Here is a 12,442-nt window from a genome sequence, read left to right as displayed (position 1 = left end):
CTTGCCTGCGAGGTGAAAATAAAAGGAAGAAAAGGGTTTTTTGAGCTGGGAACGTCGCTGTGGTGTCCAGCTGCCCCCCCCTTTGTGCCCCCCCCCCGTCCCCCCCCGTCCCCATCCCACGCCTCCCGCTGTACCCCGGCCTTTTCTAAACGGATTTTTTTGCAATAAAAGGGTCGAACCGCCGCGAGCCTCTGCCTGAGCATCTCTTGGGGCGCATCCCGGGGTTTTTTTTTGGGGGGGGGGGGGGGGCGTGGATTCGGGGCAGGTCCTTTAACGGCCCCCCCCACTCGGGGAACGGGGCCGGGCGGAGCCGGGGGCGGAGCGGGGCGGGCGCAGCGCGGCGGAACCGGGCCGGGAGCGGCGGCCGAGGAGGGGCCGGGAGCCGAGAGGTACCGGGGGGGGTCGGAGGGTTGGGGGGGGACCAGGGGGTCGGGGGATGCAGGGGGGTATAGGGGGGTATAGGGGGAACCGGGCCCGGGGGGGGGAGAGGGCCGGGAGGGGGGTGCGGGGGTGTTTGGTGCCGGGGGGGGGTGGGAATTGGGGGAAATTGGGGAAATGGGGGGGGGATCGGGGGGTGCAGGGGTGTTTTGGGGGGGGGGATTGGGGGATGCAGGGGGGGTACGGGGGTGTTTGGTGCGGGGGGGGCGGAATTGGGGGAAATTGGGGAAGACGAGGGGGATCGGGGGGTGCAGGGGGGGTGCAGGGGTGTTCGGGGGGGGGAATTGGGGGAAATTGGGGAATCTGGGGGGGGATCGGGAGATGCAGGGATGGGGGGAGTTCACCCATAGGGGTTGTGGGGGTGTTTGGCGCGTGGGGGGGGAGGAATTGGGGGAAATTGGGGAAACCGAGGGGGGGGTTGGGGGATGCACGCGGGGATGCAGGGGCGTTTGGTGCGTGGGGGGGTGGGAAATTGGGGAATTTGGGGAAAATGGGGGGGGGGAATGGGGGATGCGGGGTTTGGGGGGGAGTCTGCCCATGGGGGTGTTTGGTGCGGGGGGGGATGCAGGGGGGGATTGGGGTGTGCGGAGGTGTAGGGGAGTGGGGCTGGGGGGGTGGCAGGGGTTATGGGGGCCGTATGCAGGTTTTGGGGTCTGGGGGATGCGGGGGGTGCTAATGGGGGTTTGGGGGGGTCTTGGGGATGTCCTTGGGGGGGGGGAAAGGAGGCTTTCATGTAATGGGACCGAGGGGCTCTGACCCCCTCACTCCCTCCCCACTCAGGTCCCCTCGGGGACAGGGACGCCGGGCTGCCACCATGGCCCAGGCTGTCACCTGGCTCAAGGTGAGTCCTGTCCCCAACCCTGCTTTGAGGGGGGGCCACCAGGAGCCAGCCCCATTCTTTTGCAATCATTAAACCCTTTCACCCCCCCCCCCACCTTCCTTCCCAGAGGCTGCGGGGGGCCGGGGAGCGCCCGCAGCTTGCGGGGGCCCTGCTGAGCCCCCCCAGGGAGACGCTGTTCCGGCAGGAGGCAGCCGGCGGGGTCACCTACCGCATCCCCGCGCTGCTCCACGTCCCCCCCGCCACCTTCCTGGCCTTCGCCGAGAAGCGCTCCTCCGCCCGCGACGAGGACGCCGAGTACCTGGTGCTACGGCGGGGCCTCCGCAGAGGCCACACGGTTGAGGTAAGGCAGGGAAAAAGAAGTCAAAAATATTAAAAGCGGGGTGTTGGGATAGGTTGCGATGTCTGTTGGAGCGGGGTTGCGCTTTAGGAGGAAAGGGGGCGGCACGTTTTGGGGTTTGGTGGTGGGGACCCCATGGTCCCGACCCCGTTGTCCCCGCAGTGGGGGCCCATGGAGGAGCTGCCGGGGCTGGCGCTGCCCGGCCGCCGCACCATGAACCCGTGCCCGGTCTACGAGGCGTCGAGCGGCACCGTCTTCCTCTTCTGCATCTGCGTGGAGCGGCGGGTGACCGAGTGGCACCAGATCCTGGTGGGACGCAGCGCCGCGCGCCTCTGCTGCGCCGCCAGCCGCGACGGGGGCCGGAGCTGGAGCGCGCTGCGGGACGTCACCGACGAGGCCGTCGGCGCCGACCTGCCCCGCTGGGCCACCTTCGCCGTGGGGCCGGGCCACGGGGTGCAGCTGGCCTCGGGGCGCCTGGCCGTGCCCGCCTACGCCTACTACGTGCACGGGCGGCTCTGCGGGCTGCCGCTGCCCTGCTGCACCCGCCCGCACGCCTTCATCTTCTACAGCGACGACACAGGACAGAGCTGGCACAAGGGCTCGCTGCTGCGGGGCATGCGGACGGGCGAATGCCAAGTGGCCGAAATCGGCTGCGGGGACCGGGGGACGTTGTTGTACTGCAGCGCCCGCACGCCGTGCCGCTGCCGGGCCGTCGCGCTCAGCACCGACCGCGGGCTCCGCTTCGGGCTCCCGGCACGATGCCCGGCGCTGCGCGAGCCGCCGCAGGGGTGCCAGGGCAGCGTGGTGAGCTTCGCCGCGCCCGACGGTGCCGAAGACACCCAGCACTGGCTGCTCTACTCCCACCCCACCGACCATCGGCGCCGCCGCGACCTGGGCATCTACGTCAACACTGCGCCGCCGGACGGGGCGGGCTGGAGGCACCCGTGGGTGCTGCAGGAGGGACCCTGTGGGTATTCCGACCTGGCTGCGTGCCCCAAAGGCGTCTTCGGGTGCTTGTTTGAGTGCGGGGCCACCAGTGCCTGCGAGGAGATCGCCTTCTGCCTCTTCGCCCTGAGCACCGGCGGCGGCGCCGAAGCGCCGTGCCATGGGAACGGACCCGTTTTAGAGGTTTTGTCCCCAAGGGATGGAGGCGACAGCGGGGAGACCTCAGAGGAAAGTCTTCTGGGCGCGAGCCCGGAGGAGGAGAAGCGGGGTCGTGCAGCTTTTAATTGACGCGTTCGTTTTTTTAATGAGTGATGTGCATCGTTGGCCGCCGTGGGGTTGGTGGGAGCTGGGTGTGGGGGGACCCCGGGGTGGCACCAGCCCACGCCAGGACCCGAAACACTCCTCAAAAATCAGCATTCTCAGCTCCCCTCCTCGTCGTGGCAAAAAAGCAGAAGATGCCACCAGAAGCATCATGGGGAAAACCCAAACATGAGGTTTTAGTTACAAATTCCTGCCTCTCTCACGTGGCATGATTCCTCTTTTTTACAGCTTTTTTTTCCCCCAGTTTTCCATTCCCTGAGTTTTTCCTGCAGGGAAGGGCACTCAGACCTGAGCCTAGCCTCAGGGCAAAGGCGGTGGCTTTGTCCCTGGGGGTGACGGTGGCACCTCAGCACGGGCTCACATCCCCGTGCCACCAGCAATTAAAATCCTCCAGAGATGGGTGGAATCTGACCAGTCCCTGGGTGGCAGAAGGAGGCAAAGGGGACGGTGTGAGGACATGGGAGATGGAGTGAAGGGACGTGGGACATGGGGTGATGGGGACGTGGGACATGGGGTTGAGGGGCTATGGGACGTGGCATGAAGGGGACTTGTTACCCAAACCCCAGAGCAGAGAGGTTCACAGCAACGCCCGTCGTGTCCCTGCACCCATCGTGCACTTGCACCCATTGTGGTCCTGCACCTCCCCACCTTCACAGAATCATCTAGGTTGGAAGAGACCTCCAAGATCACCGAGTCCAACCTCTGACCTAACACGAACAAGTCCTCCACTAAACCATATCACTAAGCTCTACTTCTAGACGTCTTTTAAAGACCTCCAGGGATGGTGACTCAACCACTTCCCTGGGCAGCCCATTCCAATGCCTAACAACCCTTTCAGTAAATAAGTTCTTCCTAATATCCAGCCTGAACCTCCCCTGGCACAACTTGAGGCCATTCCCTCTGGTCCTATCAGTGGTTACCTGTGAGCAGAGGCCGACCCCCAGCTCCCCACCCCTTCCTTTCAGGCAGTTGCAGAGAGCAATAAGGTCTGCCCTGAGCCTCCTCTTCCCCAGCCCAAACCCCCCCAGGTCCCTCAGCCGCTCCTCACAGGACTTGTGTCCCAGGCCCTTCCCCAGCTTCGGAGCCCTTCTCTGGACACGCTCCAGGGCCTCGATGTCCTTCTGGTAGTGAGGGGCCCAAAGCTGAACCCGGCACTCGAGGTGCGGCCTCACCAGAGCAGAGCCCAGGGGGACGAGCACCTCCCTGGCCCTGCTGGCCGCACTGCTCCTGACACAAGCCAGGATGCTGTTGGCCTTCTTGGCCACCTGAGCACACTGCCGGCTCATATTCAGCCGACTATCAACCAATACCAGGTCCTTCTCGGCCAGGCAGCTTTCCAGCCACTCATCTCCCAGCCTGTAGCTCTGCTTGGGGTTGTTGCGCCCCAGGTGCAGGACCCAGCACTTGGCCTTGTTGAACTTCATACAGTTGGCCTCAGCCCATCGCTCCAGCCTATCCAGATCCTCCTGCAGAGCCTTCCTACCCTCGGGCAGATCGACACACGCACCTAACTTGGCGTCGTCTGCAAACTTACTGAGGGTGCACTCGATCCCCTCATCCAGGTCATCGATAAAGATATTAAAGAGGACTGGCCCCAGTACTGAGCCCTGGGGGACGCCACTAGTGACTGGCCTCCAACTGGATTTGACTCCATTCACCACGACTCTTTGGGCCTGGCTACCCAGCCAGTTCCTAACCCAACGAAGCGTACGCCAGTCCAAGCCATGAGCAGCCAGTTTCTTGAAGTGAGTGCTGTCGGAAATGGTGTTGAAAGCCTTACTGAAGTCAAGGTGGACCACATCCACAGCCTTTCCCTCATCAACTTTGTCATAGAAGGCGATCAGGTTCGTCAAGCAGGACCTGCCTTTCATAAACCCATGCTGACTGGGCCTGATCGCCTGCTTGCCCTGCCAGTACCACGTGATGACACTCAAGATAATCTGCTCCATGAGCCTCCCTGGTACTGAGGTCAAACTAACAGGCCTATAGTTTTCCAGGTCCACCCTCCAGCCCTTCTTGTAGATGGGCGTCATGTTTGCTAGCCGCCAGTCAACTGGGACCTCCCCCAATAGCCAGGACTGCCGATAAATGATGGAAAGCGGCTTGGCCAGCTCCTCCGCCAGTTCGCTCAGCACCCTCGGGTGGATCCCATCCGGCCCCATCGACTTGCGTACATCCAAGTGCTGTAGCAGGTCGCCAACCATTTCCTCGTGGATTGTGAGGGCTGCATCCTGCTCCCCATCCCCTTCCACCAGCTCAGGGTACTGGGTATCCAGAGAACAACTGGTTTTGCCACTAAAGACTGAGGCAAAGAAGGCATTAAACACCTCAGCCTTTTCCTCATCTCTCGTCCCAAAGTTCTCCCCCGCATCCAGTAAAGGATGGAGATTCTCTTTAGTCCTCCTTTTCCTGTTAATGTGTTTATAAAAACATTTTTTGTTATCTTTAACAGCAGTTGCCAGATTGAGCTCCAGGTGAGCTTTGGCCTTTCTAATTTTGTCCCTGCATAGCCTTACAACATCCTTATAGTCCTCCTGAGTGGCCCGCCCTCTTTTCCAAAGGTCATAAACTCTCTTTTTTTTCCTGAGCTCTAGCCACAACTCTCTGTTCATCCAGGCCAGTCTTCTTCCACGCCAGCTCGTCTTTGGGCACGTGGTCTTCTCCTGAGCCTTTAAGATTTCCTTCTTGAGGAGTGCCCAGCCTTCCTGGACTCCTCTGCCCTTCAGGACTGCCTCCCAAGGGACTCTGCCAACCACTGACCTCGTTGCTGTATTGTATTTCCAGGATATGTCTGGAAAGTTGAAGTCCCCCACGAGAACAAGTGCTGGCAATTTTGCAACTTCTGCCAGCTGCCTGTAGAACTCCTCATCCGTCTCCTCATCCTGGTTTGGCGGTCTATAACAGACCCCCCCCCACACCAGGATGCTTGCCTTGTTGGCCTTCCTCCTGATCCTAACCCACAGAGACTCAACCTTATCATTCCCAGCCTCGAGTTCCACAGCATCAAAACACTCTCAAATATAGAGAGCCACACCACCACCCGTTCTGTGCTGAGGATGAGGACCAGCAGGATGGGGAAAGGACGGGATGGGGATAGGCAGGAGGGGGACAGGAGAGAATGGGGACAGGGAGGGATGGAGACGGGATGGGATTAGGGACAGGAGAGGATGGGGAGGATGAGGACCAGCAGAATGAGGACAGGACGTGATGGAGGCCAACAGGAGGTGGGGGGGAGAGAGAGGCTGGAGACGGGCGGGACAGGACAGGAGGAGAGCGGGGACAGGGATGATGGGGGCAAGGAGGAGAGAGACAGGCATTATGGGGACAGGGATGATGGGGAGAGGGATGATGGGGACAGGGATGATGGGGAGAAGGATGACAGGGACAGGGAGGATGGGGACAGGGAAGATGGGGACAGAGAGGATGGGGACAGGGAGGATGAGGACAGGGAGGATGGGGACAGGGAGGATGGGGACAGGGAGGATGGGGACAGAGAGGACGGGGACAGGGAGGACGGGGACAGGGAGGACAAGGACAACGAGGATGAGGACAGGGAGGATGGGGACAGGGAGGACGGGGACAGGGAGGACAAGGACAACGAGGATGAGGACAGGGAGGATGGGGACAGGGAGGATGGGGACAGGGAGGATGAGGACAGGGAAGATGAGGACAGGGAGGATGGGGACAGGGAGGATGGGGACAGGGAGGATGAGGACAGGGAGGATGGGGACAGGGAGGATGGGGACAGGGAGGATGAGGACAGGGAAGATGAGGACAGGGAGGATGGGGACAGGGAGGATGGGGACAGGGAGGATGAGGACAGGGAAGATGGGGACAGGGAGGATGGGGACAGGGAGGATGGGGACAGGGAGGATGAGGACAGGGAAGATGAGGACAGGGAGGATGAGGACAGGGAGGATGGGGACAGGGAGGATGAGGACAGGGAGGATGAAGATAGGGAGGATGAGGACAGGGAGGATGAGGACAGGGAGGATGAAGACAGGGAGGATGAGGCCAGGACAGGATTTTTACAGCCTGGGGACAACCAGGAGGCCACAATCACACCGGGGCCAGCCAGGAGGGGCCGCCAGCACCACGCCACCACCGGCTTCCCCCCCCTTAACCCCCCTCAACCCCCCTTATCCCCCGCCCGTCGGCGGGGCCGTCCCGGCCTCCCCGTCCCTCCCGAGCCTCCCCTCGCCGGCCTCCAGGCGGAGCCGAGGCCGGAGCCGAGGCCGGGGCCGGGGGGCCGGGGGGATGCGGGCTGTGGGGGTGCTGGGGCTGGGGGCTCTGCTGGCCTGGCTGCCCCCCGCCCCTGCCGACACCTTCTCGGCTCTGCGAAGCGTGAGGCAGGCGCGGGGGGCCGAGGGGAGGCTGCTGCGGAGGCTCCGAGCCTACCTGCGGGAGGAGAGCGCCCGCCTGCGCCGCCTGGGCAGGTAGGGACCCCCCACCCCCGGGACCCCCCCATCACCCCCCCGGACCCCCCGGTGGGGGACACCCAAGGACCAAGCCGGGGATGCGCCGAGGTGCTGCTGAAAATGGGAGGTTGGGGCGTGGGGGGTCCGAGAGGGGAGGAGGCTGCGAGCACCCATGGGTGGCACCGGGGGTCCCGTGGCACAGGGGTGGCCCAGGAAGGAAGGGGACGAGGTCCTGGAGCTGGGATGGTCCCGAACGTGGGCTAGATGCTGGGGCTGGAGGCTCTGCCGTCCCCACGTCCCCACCGGGGAGGACACTTTGGGTCTTGGCCCATTTTTCCCAGCAGTTTTGGGCAAATCGGGGCGTTTGGGTGGCCCCGAGTTGGCGCACCACGCGGAGCCTCACCACCCCCCTCCCCCCCGTAGGTTCTACGAGAAGGTGCGGGCGCTGCACCAGGACCCCGGCGCCTCGGTGGACAACCCCTTGCTGGCCTTCAGCCTCATCAAGCGCCTCAGCTCCGACTGGCCCCGCCTGGTCTACAGCGACGAGGCCACCGAAAACACCCGGGGTACGGCACCGCTGCTCCACCTGGGGTCCGGCGGAGCATCCCCAGGGCTGATGGAGAAGGCTCGCGGCCTCCAGCCTCCGCTGAGACCCCCCTCACCCCCTCCCCAGCTCTCCACGATGGTTTCAAGGAGGTACAGCAGGAGCTGCCCGGAGCCGAGGACCTGGATGGGGCGGCGCGGGCGCTGATGCGGCTGCAGGATGTCTACGGGCTCAGTGTCAAGGGCATGGCCAACGGCGTCTTCCAGCCCACCGGCACCGGCCGCCCGCCCCTCTACAGCCCCGGCCGCCGCGTCGCGCTCTCCGCCGACGACTGCTTCCATGTGGGCAAGGTGAGGGCGAGCGCGGCGGCACCGTGGCTCCACGGTGCCCCCGCCGTGAAGCCACGTGGAGGTTTGGGTTTTTTCCCCCCCCCCCTTCCCACATGGAGGCGACGGGGCCCCTCTGAGTCAGCCCGCAGGCATCCCGCGGCTCCGGCCCAGCTCTCAGGGTTTCTGCTGCCTCGTGGCTCGGGGAAGGGAAAAGGCGAGCTGATGGCTCGTCCCGGAGCCCCCGTCCGGCACGGTGCTGGCACAGGGCTCGGTGCTGCGGGGAGGGTCTCGTCATCCCCGTCTGGGGGTAAAAGTGGGTCCCCGGGAGGGACTTTGGGGGCTGTGAGAGAGGCTGAGACATTCTCGGGGTAGTCCCCACTGCGGGGCCAGGACTGAGTCACGGAACATGGGGTGGGATGGGGCGAGGTGGGGTGGGCTAGGGGGGATGAGATGGAGGTGGAGCTGGGGACGGGATGGGCAGGGGGACGAGGATGGGATGGGGATGGGGATGGAGATGGGGGAGTGGGGATGGGGGCAGGAAAGAAAGGGATGGAACGGGTAGGGCATGATGATGAGGATAGGAGGGAATAGGGATGGGGAGGAGACTGGATATGACTAGAAGGATTGGGGGGATGGGATGGGACGGGACGGGATGGGACAGGACGGGACGGGGATGGGATGGGATGGGATGAGATGGGATGGGATGGGATGGGATGGGATGGGATGGGATGGGGGCAAGGTTGGGAATGGGGAATGGGGATGGGATGGGATGGGATGGGACGGGACGGGACGGGACGGGACGGGGATGGGATGGGATGGGATGGGTTTGGACAGAGATGAAATGGGATGAGAAGGGGATGGGATGGGACTGGAGGGGATGAGAAATGTGACAGGATAGGAAGGGGATGGGATGGGACCAGGACAGGGACAGGGACAGGACACCGGCCAGGATGACCCCACCAGCAGCTCCGAGCACCAGCTGCGCTGCCTCGCAGGTGGCCTACGACACGGGCGACTACTACCACTCCATCGCGTGGCTGGAGGAGGCCGTCAGCCGCTTCCGCCTCTCCTATGGCAGCTGGAACCCGGAGGAGGAGCGGGGCAGCCTGGAGGACGCGCTCGACCACCTCGCCTTCTCCTACTTCATGGTGCGGCCCCCGGCCCCCTCCCCAGCCCCACGGGGCCGAGCCGTGCGCCTGGGGCTCCTCACATGCTCTCCGCTCCCATCCAGGCTGGAAACATCTCCCACGCCTTGACCCTCTCCAAGGAATTTCTCCACTACGGTACGGGGCTAAGCTTGGTTTTGGGGTGTCCCCGTCACCTCTGCGTGCCACCGGCCCCGCTCCCCTCATTTTTTTGGCATGGTCGGGGTAAATCTCCAAGGACCGAAGCCAAGGAAGTTGGTGATGGGGACGTGGGGCTTTGGGTGACGCCTCCCCGCCCCAGCAGACCCCAGTAACCAGAGGGTGACGAGGAACGTGGCCAAGTACAAGAAGCTGCTGGCCACAGGGGGGGACCGTGCGGGGGGTCCCTTGCAGCGCCCCAACGCCACCCGCCTGCAGAGCCGGGACACCTACGAGGAGCTGTGCCAGAGCCTGGGGGCGCAGGTAGGGCTGGCAACAGGAGTCCTACAGCCCCCATCCCACCACCGCCAGCCCTCTCCCCACACCACCCCCATCCCCTCTCTCCCCAGCCGGCCCCGGAGCGTCCCCCGCACCTCGGCTGCTCCTACGAGACCAACGGCAGCCCCTACCTCCTGCTGCAGCCCGCCAAGAAGGAGACGCTGCGGCTCCGGCCCTACGTCGCCTTGTACCACGACTTCGTCAGCGACGCCGAGGCCGAGACCATCAAGGGGCTGGCGGGGCCCTGGGTGAGCCCTGAGGGTGGGGACGGGGATGAGGTTCCCCTCCTGGAGGAGGATCCCCAAGAGGTGGTGGCTCATGGCCCACCCTGAGCATGCAGAAAAAAATGGATTTAATTTTTTTAAAGTAGGGCTCAGCCAATGCTTCCCGCATGGTGGCGAGCCCAGCTTGACTCCGTCCTGCTGCCCTTGAGCCCCCCAAAGGTTTTGGGGACAAACTGGGGCCTGGCACGCACCTGAACTCCCTCCCCGGCCTGGTGGCACCCAACACGCTGCACGGCCACCGTGGTGCCACCATCACCCCCAGGGGACACCTTGGGTGGGGATTTTTGGCCGCCAGCTGGTCTAAACACCCCAATCTGGTCCCCAAGGGAGTCCCCGCTCGGCGCTGGGGTCCCCCAGCTCGGGGGTGGCCCTGTTGGCAGCAGCGTCCTCTCCCCGTGTCCCCTGCAGCTGCAGCGGTCCGTGGTGGCCTCCGGGGAGAAGCAGCAGAAGGCCGAGTACCGGATAAGCAAGAGGTAGGGCCACCTCGTCCCCTGTCCCCCAGCAGGGCCCGAAGTGTCCCCAAAGGAACTGGGGGGGGGGGGGGGATGTCTGAGGCTGGGTGTCCCCGCAGCGCCTGGCTGAAGGACACGGCCGACCCCGTGGTGCGGGCGCTGGAGCTGCGCATGGCGGCCGTCACCGGCCTGGATTTGAGGCCGCCCTACGCCGAGTACCTGCAGGTGGTCAACTACGGGCTGGGCGGCCACTACGAGCCACACTTCGACCACGCCACGGTCAGGAGGGCTTGGGGTGGGCCCGGGGTGGTCAACGGGGTGGCACCGGGGTGGTGCCTTGGGAGGGAGGTTCCTGGGTTGGGCCCGTGGCTTTCCCTGGAGTCCTACCTGGAATAGGTCCTGCGGTGGTCCCCAGGGAGGAGGGGGAAGGAGAAAGCAAAGAAATGGAGGTGGAGGGAGGGAGAGGGACTCCTCCGGGGACAGCGCAGAGCTGCGGGGTCCGACGGGCGTGTGGGGCCGCCGGGCTGAGCGGTGTCAGCGTGCGCCTGACCTCCTCCGCCTCCTCGTTCTTGGGGCAGTCCAGGAAGAGCCCCCTTTACAGAATGAAGTCCGGCAACAGGATCGCCACGGTCATGATCTACGTGAGTCGTCCCCTGGGTTTGGGCTGAGCAAGCGTTGCGCTGCGTGGTCATCAGCAGGGTTCAGAGTGAACGGGGCTTCAGACGGGCGAGGGCGGCCCCAAATGGGATTGTGGCAGGGTGTTAAATGAAAACCCGGTGCTGGCAGAGAATTCCTGGGCTTGGGGCGTGGATAGCACATCGGGAGGGACAGGGGAGGGTCCGTGCCTCAGTTTCCCCGTGTCGCGTCCCACAGTTGTGTCCCACGGGGCAGGGCGAGGGCCGCGGCTCACATTTCTGCTCCTTTTCCAGCTGAGCGCCGTGGAGGCCGGAGGCTCCACCGCCTTCATCTACGCCAACTTCAGCGTGCCCGTGGTTAAGGTGAGGGGGGAGCGGGGCGGGGGGGACGCAGCTCTCCGGGGTCTCGTCTCATGCAGGGAGTCGTGGCTGAGCCCATCCCGGTGCCCCAAACCCTGACCTGCAGCTCCCCGATCATTTTGGGGCTCCAAAGCCTAACCCCGAGGCTTCTGCCTCCATTCTAGGGATGCCAACCCCCAATTTTGGGGCTTCTGGCTTTGTTTTAGGGGCATGAAACCCTCATCCCATAGCTCCCAGCCCTGTTTTGGGGCACCGAACCCCAACCCTAGAGCTGCAGACTGCTTTGGGGAGCTGACCCTTAACCCTGGAGCTCCCACGGGTGTTTTGGGACCTCAGGGCTGTTGTGGGGTGCCAAACCCAGGGCCGTGCCCCCTCTCTGCCCCGCAGAACGCAGCCCTCTTCTGGTGGAACCTGCGGAGGAACGGCGACGGGGACGGGGACACCCTGCACGCCGGCTGCCCCGTCCTGGCTGGGGACAAGTGGGGTGAGACAGCGCCCGGTGTCACCCCGGGGTGACGTGGGGCTGGAGGGGACACAAGAGGCGCTGGGAACCAAAAAATCCTGGATAACGGGGGGAAAAAAATCACCAGTATTGGAGCTGGGGGGGGGGGGGATGTCCCCTTGGGGTGCACGGGGGGACGGAGGCAGACGGGTTCCTTGTCCCCCCCAGTGGCGAACAAGTGGATCCACGAGTACGGGCAGGAGTTTCGGCGGCCGTGCAGCCGTGATCCCCGGGACTGAGCGACATCGGGGGCTCGAGGACGCAGCTCCTGGCCTGGACGGTGTCACCGTCACCAGAGGAGGGAAAAGCCACCCCGGGGGGGGTTATCCAGGAGGGAAGGGGGTGGCAGCGCCGGGGGCGGGGATGTTTTTGCTCCCCTCCGAGCCGAAGCTGGTGAAAATAAAATCGAAGGAG

General features: G+C 64.3%; 2 protein-coding genes across 2 annotated transcripts; both read left to right on the top strand.

Annotated features, from left to right (window-relative positions):
* Positions 1-318: 318 nt before the first annotated feature.
* Positions 319-3,092, top strand: NEU3 (neuraminidase 3). The gene is made up of 4 exons (XM_035570406.2): positions 319-389; positions 1,219-1,279; positions 1,386-1,619; positions 1,779-3,092. The coding sequence occupies exons 2-4, from the start codon at positions 1,253-1,255 to the stop codon at positions 2,847-2,849; spliced, it is 1,332 nt and encodes a 443-aa protein (XP_035426299.1). The 5' UTR covers positions 319-389; positions 1,219-1,252; the 3' UTR covers positions 2,850-3,092.
* A 4,009-nt stretch (positions 3,093-7,101) lies between these two features.
* Positions 7,102-12,442, top strand: P4HA3 (prolyl 4-hydroxylase subunit alpha 3). The gene is made up of 13 exons (XM_035570405.2): positions 7,102-7,318; positions 7,724-7,866; positions 7,974-8,194; positions 9,169-9,321; positions 9,405-9,456; positions 9,623-9,780; positions 9,867-10,043; positions 10,488-10,552; positions 10,651-10,810; positions 11,110-11,172; positions 11,461-11,529; positions 11,914-12,010; positions 12,197-12,442. Exons 1-13 carry the CDS (start codon positions 7,140-7,142, stop codon positions 12,265-12,267), a joined length of 1,608 nt encoding a protein of 535 aa, XP_035426298.1. The 5' UTR covers positions 7,102-7,139; the 3' UTR covers positions 12,268-12,442.

This window comes from Cygnus atratus, chromosome 1, assembly GCF_013377495.2.
Source record: "Cygnus atratus isolate AKBS03 ecotype Queensland, Australia chromosome 1, CAtr_DNAZoo_HiC_assembly, whole genome shotgun sequence".
NCBI lineage: Eukaryota > Metazoa > Chordata > Aves > Anseriformes > Anatidae > Cygnus > Cygnus atratus.
Note: the sequence above shows the minus strand (reverse complement) of the source record. Positions and strands in the feature narration are given on the sequence as shown.

What these genes read in the sequence shown, in the direction of transcription:
- NEU3 (XM_035570406.2), top strand. Translation starts at nt 1,253, where the DNA reads ATGGCCCAGGCTGTCACCTGGCTCAAG. An exon ending in AGGCTGTCACCTGGCTCAAG is followed by an intron (nt 1,280 to 1,385) that starts GTGAGTCCTGTC and finishes CTTCCTTCCCAG; the next exon opens with AGGCTGCGGGGGGCCGGGGA. An exon ending in GCAGAGGCCACACGGTTGAG is followed by an intron (nt 1,620 to 1,778) that starts GTAAGGCAGGGA and finishes TTGTCCCCGCAG; the next exon opens with TGGGGGCCCATGGAGGAGCT.
- P4HA3 (XM_035570405.2), top strand. Translation starts at nt 7,140, where the DNA reads ATGCGGGCTGTGGGGGTGCTGGGGCTGGGGGCTCTGCTGGCCTGGCTG. An exon ending in ACTGCTTCCATGTGGGCAAG is followed by an intron (nt 8,195 to 9,168) that starts GTGAGGGCGAGC and finishes GCTGCCTCGCAG; the next exon opens with GTGGCCTACGACACGGGCGA. An exon ending in GCCAGAGCCTGGGGGCGCAG is followed by an intron (nt 9,781 to 9,866) that starts GTAGGGCTGGCA and finishes CTCTCTCCCCAG; the next exon opens with CCGGCCCCGGAGCGTCCCCC.